The sequence below is a fragment of the Peromyscus leucopus genome, chromosome 14 (genome assembly GCF_004664715.2).
Source record: "Peromyscus leucopus breed LL Stock chromosome 14, UCI_PerLeu_2.1, whole genome shotgun sequence".
In the NCBI taxonomy this organism is placed as follows: Eukaryota; Metazoa; Chordata; class Mammalia; order Rodentia; family Cricetidae; genus Peromyscus; species Peromyscus leucopus.
The window spans coordinates 271,473-284,100 of NC_051075.1; the positions used below are offsets into that span (position 1 = coordinate 271,473).

At 42.3% G+C, this 12,628-nt stretch overlaps 1 protein-coding gene across 2 annotated transcripts in view; it reads left to right on the forward strand.

Annotated features, from left to right (window-relative positions):
- The window catches only part of Lamb1 (laminin subunit beta 1), a 68,296-nt gene that overhangs the window by 22,682 nt on the left and 32,986 nt on the right, over positions 1-12,628 (forward strand). For both annotated transcript variants that reach the window (XM_028891755.2, XM_028891754.2), the window contains exons 13-16: positions 823-902; positions 10,045-10,180; positions 11,303-11,461; positions 12,402-12,529. In XM_028891755.2, the coding sequence (XP_028747588.1) occupies positions 823-902; positions 10,045-10,180; positions 11,303-11,461; positions 12,402-12,529 (503 nt within the window). The remainder of the gene's footprint in view (positions 1-822; positions 903-10,044; positions 10,181-11,302; positions 11,462-12,401; positions 12,530-12,628) is intronic.

Here is a 12,628-nt window from a genome sequence, read left to right on the forward strand (position 1 = left end):
CAAGGAAATATTTACGTTGTTATACTAACAAATAAAACAGAGATCAAAAGGTATGAATAATACTTCATGTAGGGAAAAATTTTATCAAGACTGACAAAATCTGGAGCAAGTATACCAATAGCAGTTCAGTAGAATAATTTGGGGGAGGGAGAGTTGGCCATTGAATCCTCTGCCTTGCACATTCTGGGGTTTAACACTGAACCTCAGCTCTAGCCCTGAGTGGAGGACTTAGGAGTGTAGTTAATCTTACAGCTTCCATGATGTTTTTATGTTGCTTTTATTTAGTTTTGCTTAGGGGATCCACATGCCCCATACACACAAGTATTTGTGACCACCAAGTATGTATGCTTGTGTACAATCATGAGAGATACTTGATGAACCTCTGCTCATTTTTGAAATGCAGAGATTTCCTCTGTATCAGGAGCATCCCAAGGCCTGGCCATTGCCTTTCTTTTTATTTGAGAATAAGCTCTCCTTCCTTTCTGCTCTGCTCACGAACATGAATCCTAAAGGCCTTCCTTGTGGGGTTGTGACAGACTGAACTGAAGGAAATGTAAAGACATGCTGAATACTTGCTGTAACTGTTTTTACTGTCAGAGCCATTTGAATGAAGAAAAACTGATCTCTGTACTGCTTGCTCAGAGCAGGACAACACTTTCCCTCAAATGACTCAAAGATGAGGTTGTTTTTTTTTTTTTTAATTTAGAATATTCCTACCCTCTGTCTGTTTTCATGGTTGAAAGAAATAATTGGAGTATCCGAGGCATGCTTGAGCTTGTTCTCTGCTGAGTCTTTTAACATGTTTAATTTTTTGTTCTGCAGCCACAGCACTGGGGCTTAAGCAATGATTTAGATGGATGTCGGCCTTGTGACTGTGACCTTGGAGGAGCATTAAACAATAGGTAAGTGGAATCTCATTTGTACTCTGACCCAGGCACCAAGGAAACTCAAGACTTATGGAAACCTGAGGTTTTGTTGTCTCTTTAAGAAAGTTTGTAAAATATGTTCATCTTTTGTTTGATTACCTACTAATTGTTTGTACTATGGTCTTATGGTTCAAGGGTTGTTATCATGCCAGGAGTTAGTGTATTGGCCTAGAGGTGGCTTAGTGTTTGTGCAGAGGACTCAGCCTTGGTTCCCAGTACCCGTGTCACTCATAACTGCATGTAATTCAAGCTTCAGGCTCTAACACCTTCTTTGGTCCTCCGTAGACACCTGCACTCTTGTACATATACACACACAGACATAACACATAATTAAAAACTTATAAAGGATAATTTTTTGAATCTAAGAAATTCATATCTTGATTTTTTTTTAAAAAAAAATAATGCTGTTACTTTGTTTTGTTCTTTTATTTCTCCATATATTTTAAATTATGGAAGCAATGCATGTCCATAAAAAAAAAAAAAAAAAAAAGGGCAGACAGTTCAAAGAACTATAAACGGAAATGCAAAAGCATTTCTTTTCCTGTTCTCTCTCCAGGTCTCTCCTAGGTAAGCTAGAAGTGCCAGTATTAGCAGCAACTTATTGCTCCCTAAAAAATTAATACAGGTAGTTATGAGTTCAGTATGCTGTTGAAAGTCAATGTTCTTTTCTTCTCTGTTATAAAATGATGTTAGGCTTTATCTGTTTGATTTTTTTTCTTTTTTCTTTTCATGTATATATTGTGTACATACAGTGCACATATATATGGTTTGACATTGGGAGTTTTCTTTGAGTGCTCTCCCTCCTCATTCTTTTGAGGCAGGGTCTCTCAGTCAAGCCCAAAGCTCACCTATATGGCTGGTCCCCTTAGCCAGCTTGCTCCGCTATCCCTAGTCTCCAGCTTATGAGGCTAGGATTTCAGGTGGGTCAGGTTGCCAAGCACGGGTTCTGCGGATCCAAACTCTGGTCCTCTTGCATATTACTGAGCCCTCTCCCCAGACCCCTACTTATTTATATTTTAATAGATAACTTCAAAGAGAAAAAACAGCCCATGATTTGCCTTTGTTTTCCTTTATTTGTGTCCACAAGTGTGCACATACCACAACACACATGTGGAGGTCGGAAGACAACTTGAAGGAATTGATTCTCTTGTTCTGGTGTGTTGGTCAGGTCATCAGGCTTGATAGCAAGTACCTTAACCCACTGTATCATCTAGCCAGCCCTAAACATGTTATCGCAAAACTTGCAAATTTTCTTCTTGTAGAACCTTTGTTTTAGACTCATACACATCTTTTTTTTTTTTTTTTCAATAGCTTTTATATCTATCAGGTAAAAATACATGATCAGTTTGGTTATTTTCATCTTCCCTCTTTGAATGTGTTGCAGTGAAGCTCTTTGAAGACATATCTTGATGAATGCTTGTGTATCTGTAGGCCAGGTTATCAGTGATGAAACTGCTAAGCCAAAGATCATATATATTTTCATTTTCTGAGAATGCCATATTGTTTGAAGCAGATTAAACCAGCTGGTTTTCCTTCTGTCTGTCACAGAAGTACTGGCTCCCCTGGCCTCAGCATCAGCTAGTAGCAGCAGTTTCTCTTTTACTAAGTTTTGTTGGATTTTGTTTTGTTTTGTTTTCAGAGACAGGGTTTCTTTGTCTAACCATAGCTGTTCTAGAACTCACTCTGTAGACTAGGCTGGCCTCAAACTCACAGAGATCCTCCTGCCTCTGCCTCTCGAGTGCTGGGTAAAAGGCATGCACCACCACCACCTGGCTTTTTCACTAATTTAACAGATAGAGAATAGATTCTCATTTGGTTGGAAGAATCTTTTCATTTTTTTCCTTTGTAACTTTTAATCTGTTGGTAAAGTTTACTTGCCATTTTTAGTTACTGAAATATGCTAGTTTTCTTTGAATTGTTAAAACATGTGAATCTCTATAGAAATATATAATACGTGTTTAACCAATTGTTCTTTTTGTGGGAGTTGAGTTAACCACCATTGAGTCCGAAAAGAACTTTAGTCTCTGCCTCTGGATCAAACTCAGAACATCTGGTGGGGAGATTGTAAGTGGCTGCAGGGACAGATGTTTCCTTGTCTCCTCAGTCTTCCCTCAGAGAACATGATGAATTCATTGTGCAAGCATCATGTGCTCAAAACTTGACTCTCTGACAACTTTATTTCCCAACTGCACAGTCTGCTAAGAAGGCCTGAGATGTGAGGGCTCAGGAATTTGTTCTCTTTGGCTCCTTTATTTGGGTTTGTTCTGTTCCAGAGTATATTGGGATGCAGCACAGCCTGTGACCTCTACCTCCTGAGAACTCTGTTCTTAGAAACTCCTGAGGGGAGGCAGCTGGGATGGTCCCATAGATGCAGGAGGAAAGGCTCTGCCACATACACATTCCTGATCCCTCCATTCACAGCTGCCAGCACCCGCTCCAGGTCAGGACCTTCCTGAGCAGATAAAAGTGGCCATCATAATTCAATAATGTCTAGTGTTCCTTTACCCTATGTGGTCTCCAGTCACTTCCTTTTCTCTATTGCACACACACTTCCAGTCTTGGCCTCCATCATAGCCTGTCTTCTAATTTCTCCTGCAAAAACTTCAAACACTAGAATATGTTCTTCAAAAGAGTCTGTGAAACAAAAAGTTTTAGTTTTAAAGTAGATAGTCTCCTAATCTAGCATGAATGATGAGACAAACTGTTCTGGTGGGGGAAAGGAAGCCTTTATAGAGTCCTGTGGTGGTCGTGTTCCGTGTTTCTTTCAAAAGAAGTTTGTGAAGGAGTTCCTTAGGGTTGTCTCTTAACCTACCATTTCAACTAGGAGACTGGCACATCCAAGGCACTCTGGGAACACTTGCTGCGGCACAGGAGTATATATATTTCTTTACTTCTCTTTAAAACACTATTCTTATACTTTGTGTGGGGGAGGGTTAAGAGGACAGTCCTCAGTGACTTGGTTCTCACCCTCCACCATAGGTGTCCCAGAAATCGATCTCTGGACCATCCCAGGCTTGGCACCAGGCACTCCTACTCACCAACCCATCTCACCAGCCCTTTTCACTTTTCTGTGGACACATACTAATAATGCTGGATAAATGTTGATTGAGTAAGAGAACTTGAGAAGCAAAAAGGTTTCAAGATGTAGTAACTACCTACATGCTTCTTAGGTGAAGCAGTCTCTAAATATGATTGATATCAAACACCTTTTGGTTACTTTAGCTAGGGACAGAAACAAGTACAAAAGTATTTAAAGTAGAAAATACTTCAAAACATTTTGTAGAGCTAGCTAAATGGAATTTGAGTTGTACAGTAAAGGCTTTGTCATCTACATCTAGTATGTTGACAGCTAATCTGAGTTTTTAAATATCTAAAGAACTCAGACCTAATTATTTTAAGCTAGGATAATGAATTTTTATCTAGATTTTTTGCTTTAATGAATAAATAAGAATTAATGGCAGTGGTTGCTGGATAAACAATACTTTAAATCAACATCTTTGCAGCATCTTTCCAAATGTTCTCAGTTAAATGTTGGCCCTTGGGTCAGCCCTGGGCATCTGGCCTGCAACCCACCATGTCTTGGCAAGAGCTCTGAGCTATATCCCCAGTCCTCTATCTTAGAAGTGCATTAGAAGGTGCATACACTGCTTTCTCTGAAGTTCCCAATACTCTCTTGAGATGTGAGGTCTGAAGAATGTGTTCTCTTTGGCCCCTTTATTTGGGTTTGTTCTGTTCCAGAGTATACTGGGATGCAATACAGCCTGTGGCCTCTACCTCCTGAGAACTCTGTTCTTAGAAACTCCTGAGGGGGGGCAGCTGGAATGGACCCACAGATGCAGGGAGGAAAGGCTCTGGTCTGCCATGTACATCTGCAATCCTGATCCCTCCACTCAGAGCTGTCAGCACCCCTGCCAGGCTCTTCCTGAGCAGATAAAAGTGGGTTTTTTTTTTTAAAGAAGGTACTACTTTCTCTGAAGTTCCCAACACTCTCCTGATGCTCTTTTAGCATTTGTTTACTTTGCTTTGTATTTCCCTTGGCACCAGCACTGAGGCGTGCAGATGCTCCATCTGTGAGGGTCTGAAACTGACCAACTGTGAAGCCAGAGCGCAGGTTACTAGACACTTTCATCAACTCTCGGAATAACTGTGGTTTATCTAGCTTTTTTTTTTTTTTTTTTTTAAGATTTATTTATTATGTATACAGTATTCTGTCTGCATGTATGCCTGCAGGCCAGACGAGGGCCCCAGATCTCATTACAGATGGTTGTGAACCACCATGTGGTTGCTGGGAATTGAACTCAGGATCTCTGGAAGAACAGCCAGTGCTCTTAACCTCTGAGCCATCGCTCCATTATCTAGCTTTTTGTTAGTTGCTATAAGAGATGGATATTAGGGGGTTCTAGAGCATCGTTCCTTCCTGTTAGGAAGTGTAGGTGGTGACACTACCAGAGAGAACAGGTGGTGCTGGTCCTCAAGATAAACCAGCTTTTATTGAAATCAGTTAAGAATGAGATGATGGTGTTAAGTACAGCAGTTGGCCCTTATGAATGATGCTTTTTATACTTCAGAAATTTTCGTTGTTAATAGAGAAAAGCTGAACTTACACTTTTCTTGTTCATTCACGTGTAACTAAAAGTAATTTTGTTCCATTAGAACTTTGAATTGTCTGTATTTGTGGGAAATCTGTGCTAAATAATCTTAACCTTGACCTATTGGGAAACCAAGAGCCTGTATTTGATTGTTGCCAGACAAATTACCACACTTTAGTGGCTGAAAACAATATAAACTTAATATCTTGCAGTTTGGTAGGTCAGCTGTCTCTGTGGATTACAGACAGATGTTGGTGCAGGGGCCTCTGCTTCTGATGGACAATAGGGGAGAGTGTTTCCTGTTCAAGTTTCAGGTAGTTTCCTTGAAGCTGTAGGGTGAGCCTATTTTCTGCTGGCTCAGCCTCTAGTTGCATCCACATTCCTTGATCTCACAACCCCCTTCCTCTTTCCTCAAAGCCATGGTGAGCAAATCCTTTTGACACCATAGCTTTCTAACTTCTCTGCTTTATCTCTCCCACTTTTGAGAGCTCGAAGCATTGGATTGAGTCCACTTAGATAATCCATGATCATCTCACCCATTTCAGGATTCCTGCCCTTCATCACATCTGCAAAATGCTGTCTGCCATGTGTGGTCATGGGCCAGCAGGTCCCAGAGAGGATAAATGTGTTTTTTGATGCCTAGCCTCTGCCTCTCAGAGCCTTTGTCTTGTGTTATCTTTCGGCTAGTGATTAAACAAACTCTGTATTCAGGTTACAGAAGAACTTGTAGTGAGAGTGTGAAAAATTGTGTAGTATTTCTGACATGTGATTTTTGTTTGTTTGTTTGAATTTAGACCAATAAAGAATAGTTACATGTCATCTTTTTTGGGGGAAGACGTTGGATTTGGAAATGAGTTTCGAAAGCAGAATAAGGTTGAATTGCCTCATAATTTGGGTGAGGGCCTTCTGTAAGAGGGGGATGGGTGGGCCAGGTTCTTCCACTTCTTTGTTTTCATCATTCTCATCCTCTCTCTGTACATCAGAATCATCCTTCTTAAGTGGCAGGCCACATCTTCCAGGAAGTCTCCCTTAATTTTCTCCATCAGATGAATTACATCTTCTTGTGTACACCCAGAGTATTTTGCCCCTGGCTACATTTTGTCTTGGTTAATTGCTTTGTTGCTTATTTTCCCAGTAAGATTCTAAGTTGTTTAAGAGAGAGAAATTTCCCTTCCACCCCGTAATATTTATCCACTTAAGGGTTAATTAAGGGTTGCTTCAGAAGCAAGTTGGCCTAAAGTATGAGGGCACTGATGCCTGCACACACAATGTCCAGGGACAGTATTTGTTGAAGCGTACGAGGAGTGTAGTCATCTGAAAGCACCAGGCTGTACCAGGAAGACAAGCAACTATTTTCATAGGATGAGCTGTGGAGCTGCAGAAAGCCAAACAGGGGCATCATCACCTGATATGACAAGGTGCAGAGAAACACTTGTAGGCTATGGAAGCAGGGCTCTGGGAAGGTTGACTAGGTGATGGTGAATGCAGGCGAGGTCAGTTTAGGAAACTACATGAAATGGTGACATCATGGCCTAAGATAATGACAGTGATGGGAGGAGGCTGCTAAGTGGAGAAACATACTGAAATAAGACTTAAATGTTCATATGGAAAAATAACAAAGTTTTATCTCACACCATGAGAAAGGATTTAAAATCCGAGTGGTGTGAATGATGCTGAGTATTTCAGGACAAAAGACATTGGAGTGTGGCTGGGAGTGCTGGAATTACAAAAATGAGCATAACAGTTGGGGTGTTGAGCGCTGTAAGTAAGGGTGAAAATCATCTGTTGGGAACTGGAACAGGCACAGGGACATGAGTGTGGAATTGAAACTACTTAGCAGTGGCAGTGATTCCAGTCTGTCACTAGATTTGAGGTCACAGGGCTGTCAGAAGCAAGGTTCTTCTAGATTTTTCCATGTGATCATATCTTCCTGAGATTGTTGCTCATTTAGAATTGTGCTGCCTAGGAAAAGCAGACTCAAGAGTCTCCATCGTCACCTTCATTGATTGTTTCTAATGATAGCGGAGAGCTAATTGCCGCCTTTGGTATATTTGGTTCCTCGGTAAGCATCTGCTGTAGGGAAAGTGGGTCCCTATGATGCAATGACTGATGGCTGAATTTCTGAACATGACAGGTGGTGGTGGCCTGGGCCAAGAGTGCTGGGTCCTAATTGGAACAGGCTTTCCTTTCCTGGAACTGGTTCTGTAGCTTTAAGAACTCATATTCCTGTGGGATAATGACTTGCTCCACTAGCAAGGATGTCATGTGACAGCAAGCTGTGGCCTGTTCCATCTGCTGGAGTTGCAGCTTGCCTGGAGCTCGATTTCCCCTAAACTTTGGGAGCAGGAACGGGCTTAAGAATCATTGTAAATCACATCTTGACTTTTAGTGGAGTTGAAATGGACGGCTGAAGCCAGATGTGGCAATTCAGTCTGAAATCCCGGAAGTCATGCTGAGGTAGGAGGATGGCAACTTCCAGGCCAGCATGAGCTATTTACAGAAACCCCGGTCTTAAAAACAATAAAGCCAGCAAAGGATGTGTGTAATTGGGTTTTACCTGACTCATAAAATAATAGAAGAAACAAAGAAATACAGCAGAGAGAAAAATAAATGCTTTATAGTTTATATAGATGAATTTATTACCTAATAGTAATATATAGTAAGAATTTATCTACATTAAATCTCTTTTTTCTAACTTGTTCATTCTTTTGTCCATTCATTGTTTACTGAATGTATTCCCTGTGCAGAGCACTAGGTTTGGGGGGATGTGGGCAACTGAGGTGAAGACCCAGACCTAGCCATCAGGTTTCCAGTTCGGCTGGTGCATAGAGATCTGCTAATGATTATGATAAAGGAAAAAGCAAAGGTTTTCTATGCAAGTAAGAAAGAATCACATTCTTAAAAAGCATCCATTGACTGTGGTAAGAGAAGTAAACTAAATAAACCTTAGAAGTTGGTTTAGGCTCTGAGAAGTAGACTTGAAGGCTAGGGCCTCCACTTCAAAAGTGGCAAGCTTTATGTAAACGGTATGCATACAGAAGTAAGGCAGTGGCATGAAAGAGGAAGTCTGAATTATGGAAAGGGGGCTGGTGGTCAGGAACAGGCACAGCAGGGAGGATAGAGAGATCACCCTAGGCTGAAGGAACAGTGTGAGCCAAGGTAGGAGTCAAAGTCTCTAGTGCATTTGAGAAGTTGCAAGTTGTGCAGTGTGCTTGTTGAGGTTTGAGGAGACATCAGATCGACAAGGGCCAGACTAGAAGGTGTAGTACACCGGCCCATTATGCCAAGAAGTCACATGGTTGGTGCCTTCTAGAAAGATCCTGTAGGGCAGCTGTGTGGAAGAATTGTGTTAGGTTCCATATTTGGACAAGGATTCTGTCTTAGGGTTTCTATTGCTGTGAAGAGAGACCATGACCATGGCAGCTCTTACAAAGAAAACATTTAATTGAATTGGCTTGCTTACAGTTCAGAGGTTCAGTCCATTATCACCATGGCAGTGTGTAGCACAACAGACATGGTGCTGGAGAGGTAGCTAATACTTGTTGATATTCAGATAACAGGAAGTAGACGGTCTGGCTGGGCATGGCTTGAGCATATATGAGACCTCAAAGCCCACCTGCATAATGACACACTTCCTCCAACAAGACCACACCTACTCCAACAAGACCATACCTCCTAATAGTGCCACTCCCTTTGGGGGCCATTTTCTTTCAAACCACTATAGATACCAATTAGAAAACTGTCATCTTTGCTGATGGTGAGAGACAGCAAAGTATAGCATGGCCACTGGGAGGGGAAAGGCACAGAAGTTGGTTCTTTGTGACTCAGTGAAGGATGGGATGCCAACAGCCCAGTGGAGAACACAGGAGGGAGGGAGTGATGACTCTTTGAATCAGTTGTGCTGAGGAAACTCTGGAACAGCTGAGTTAAAGATGTCCTTCAGGGAGTTGGGTATTTGAGTTTGAGGTCAAAAAAGGAGTTGTAATTAGAAGAAAAACAAAAGAGGTGCTGGAGAGATGGCTCAGTGATTAAGAGCACTGGCTACCCTTCTAGAGGAACTGGGTTCAAGTCCCAGCACCTACATGGTGGCTCACAACTATGTATAACTACAATCCTAGGGAATCCAGTGCTCTCTGTTGGCATCCTCCAGCACCAGGCATGCATGTGGTACATATATACATATAGGCAAAACACCCATAGGCATAAAATAAAATGAAGGGGGGAAGAAAAGCAAACAATGTAAGAATGATTCCAAAGCAAGAAAATTTAGGTCTACAGAAAGTCTCAGTGTAGCATAGAAGGAGCATGGGGAAAGAGGAAACTGAAGAGACCAGGCTCAAGAACAGGCAGGGTCATGTGTTTAGACTAAGTTTGAGATTTATTTACAAGTATTATTTTGTTCCCATATACTTTATTTTTTGAATGAAAAAAAAATATTGCCCTGTGATAAGTTTAATAGCAAAACAGAAGGACTTGTCCTGGGTTAGTCTGTCTCTAGTAAGCTCTGATAAGCTGTGCTCCCTCCTCAGCTGTTCCAAGGACTCTGGCCAGTGCTCCTGCCTGCCTCACATGATTGGGCGACAATGCAATGAGGTGGAATCTGGTTACTACTTCACCACCCTGGACCACTACATCTACGAGGCTGAGGACGCCGATCTGGGGCCTGTGAGTAGGGGAGCTTCTGGAAGCTTGGTAGAGCAGCACCTTGTGAGGGATGTTACAGGATATACATGCTTCATAAAGATGTCATTTAAGCAATATTTTCGTAAGTCTTGTCAGCACAAAATAAGGATGGGGACATGCTGTCATATTTAAAGGTAAGTCAATATGGAGCTCACAAGTAGACTTTGGAGAGTTCTCTAATAAGGCTTTTGGTTGGTGTGTCTACAAGAATAAGTGTTTTCTACTCTACTCTCATTGGTGCTTCAAATTACTGTAGATCTGACATCATGTAGGCTCAGATATATTTCACTTACCATCCCAAACTTTTCTGTTGTAAAATGTATGTCTTGCACTTAAGCATACCTGGCTGGCACAGCTAGAGCCAGGGTATTTTCCCCACATCACTTGCTGACTTGAGCACCTCATAGCATGGCTTCTGACTTCCAATAAGGAAGAAACAAGCTGCGAGAACTCTTAGACTGTGGTCCCTGGAGACTCTGCCAATTACAATTCCCTGGGCCAGCATAGTTCACAGGGAGTGAAACATTGGCTGTGCCTCTTGTCAGGCAAAACTCACAGACACAAAGAAGGACTCGGTGGTGGCCATCTTTGGAGATGACCAGCCACTGGTTCTGTGTAATAGCTGTGAGCAGTCCACCAGAGTGGACTCATCGTTAGGGAGGACTTGCCAGCATATCACATTCCTATTTGTGTACTCAGCAAGAGGGCAGTGGAGGAGGAGAGAGAAGGAACTGCACTAGGGACTGAGCTAACAATGCAGAGACTTGTGGAGTACCTCGGCGCTCCTGGATATGCTCAGAAGCCGTCACGTTCTGTCCTCTGCTTACCCTCTGTAATGTCATGTGAGATATATCCCAGACTTTTAACTTCCATCTCCAGTGTCCCAAGACGACTCCAACCACAAAAGTAAAAGCACCCAATTACTTGTTTATGTGAGAGGGAAAAAAAACAAACACACACAAACCTAAAAACAACTTACTAACTTCAGGGCATTTGTAGCTAGGAGATGGAAAATAGCCACCGTTTTGAATCATTGGACGTCTTTGTGAGGTGTAGGTGAATTCCATTTCATACAAAGAGTAACTAGTGTCTCCTTGTACCCAGGGAGCCACTGTGGTGGAACGGCAGTACATTCAGGACCGGATTCCTTCCTGGACAGGACCTGGCTTCGTCCGAGTGCCTGAAGGGGCTTATCTGGAGTTTTTCATTGACAACATACCATATTCCATGGAGTATGACATCCTAATTCGCTATGAGCCACAGGTGAAGAAAGCTACCAATATACATTGTGTGGGGGATCTAAGGGGCCTGTTAATAGAAAATGTTAGTCTTAATAGGTACTAGAATGTTCTGTGAAGATGAGTTTGCATTGAAATAAATACCAGCTACTGGTTTTTCTAACCTCCATGTGCCTTTTTAAATCCAGCATTCATCAGTCTCCTGTTAGGCCCTTAACCTGGCTAAGTTAAGGAAGTGATGTTGATGTGTCAAAAGCTATCCTCCCCCTGAGGCCTGGCTGCCCAGTAGCTGTTCCTCCTAGTGCAGTAAAAGGCCAGAAGTGTCATTATAACAGAGAAGAAGTAACACTGGAAGATGGGAGACTTTGTTGTCACTGAGCCAGGGCTTCTAGAATACTTCCTAAAGACCCAGCTCTAGGCCTTATAGCACAAATGATAATTGTTAACTGATATTTTGTTTTTTTTTTTTTTTCTTTAGAGATGAGGTCTTGTTTTGTAGCTGAAGCTAACCTTGAACTCCCAAGTCCTGCCTCAGCCTCTTCAGTGCTAGGGTTACAGGTGTGTGCTAACACATATGGCACATAAAGTCGAGTTTTGATAAACTGATCCCAAGGAAAGAGACAAGAGGTGAAAGGGGGTTTGCTGAGACTCACTCCCAATGTTAGATGAAGGATATGGTCAGAGGTGCACATGGGGAAAATGCCAGGATGAGAAAAGGCTTCAGGACTGTGGGTTGAGCAGGAGGTTGTCTTTATATGAGCTTCTTGAGAGTAGACAGCAAAGGCACATTAGAAGGAAGCAGGTATTAGGGCTGGAGCTGGGCAGTAGTAGAGGAAGTGTTAGGGACGGGAAAGCAAATGTGTGGATTCTGTTGAAACTTAGCTGCTGCGGAGAGATCTTCTGAAGTGAACTGGCTGCAGTGGGCTAACACAGAAGTTCCTTTCATCCTTTGTTTCCTGCTCTAGCTGCCGGACCACTGGGAGAAAGCTGTCATCACCGTACAGCGACCTGGAAAGATTCCAACCAGCAGCCGATGTGGTAACACTGTTCCTGATGATGACAACCAGGTGGTGTCTTTGTCACCAGGCTCAAGGTCAGTGTGACAGTGGGGTCTTACAGACTAAGTCACAGTATCAGAGCGAGACAGCAGCTGTGGAAAGTCTTCTGTTGGAATGATCACCGTGAGCTTTTG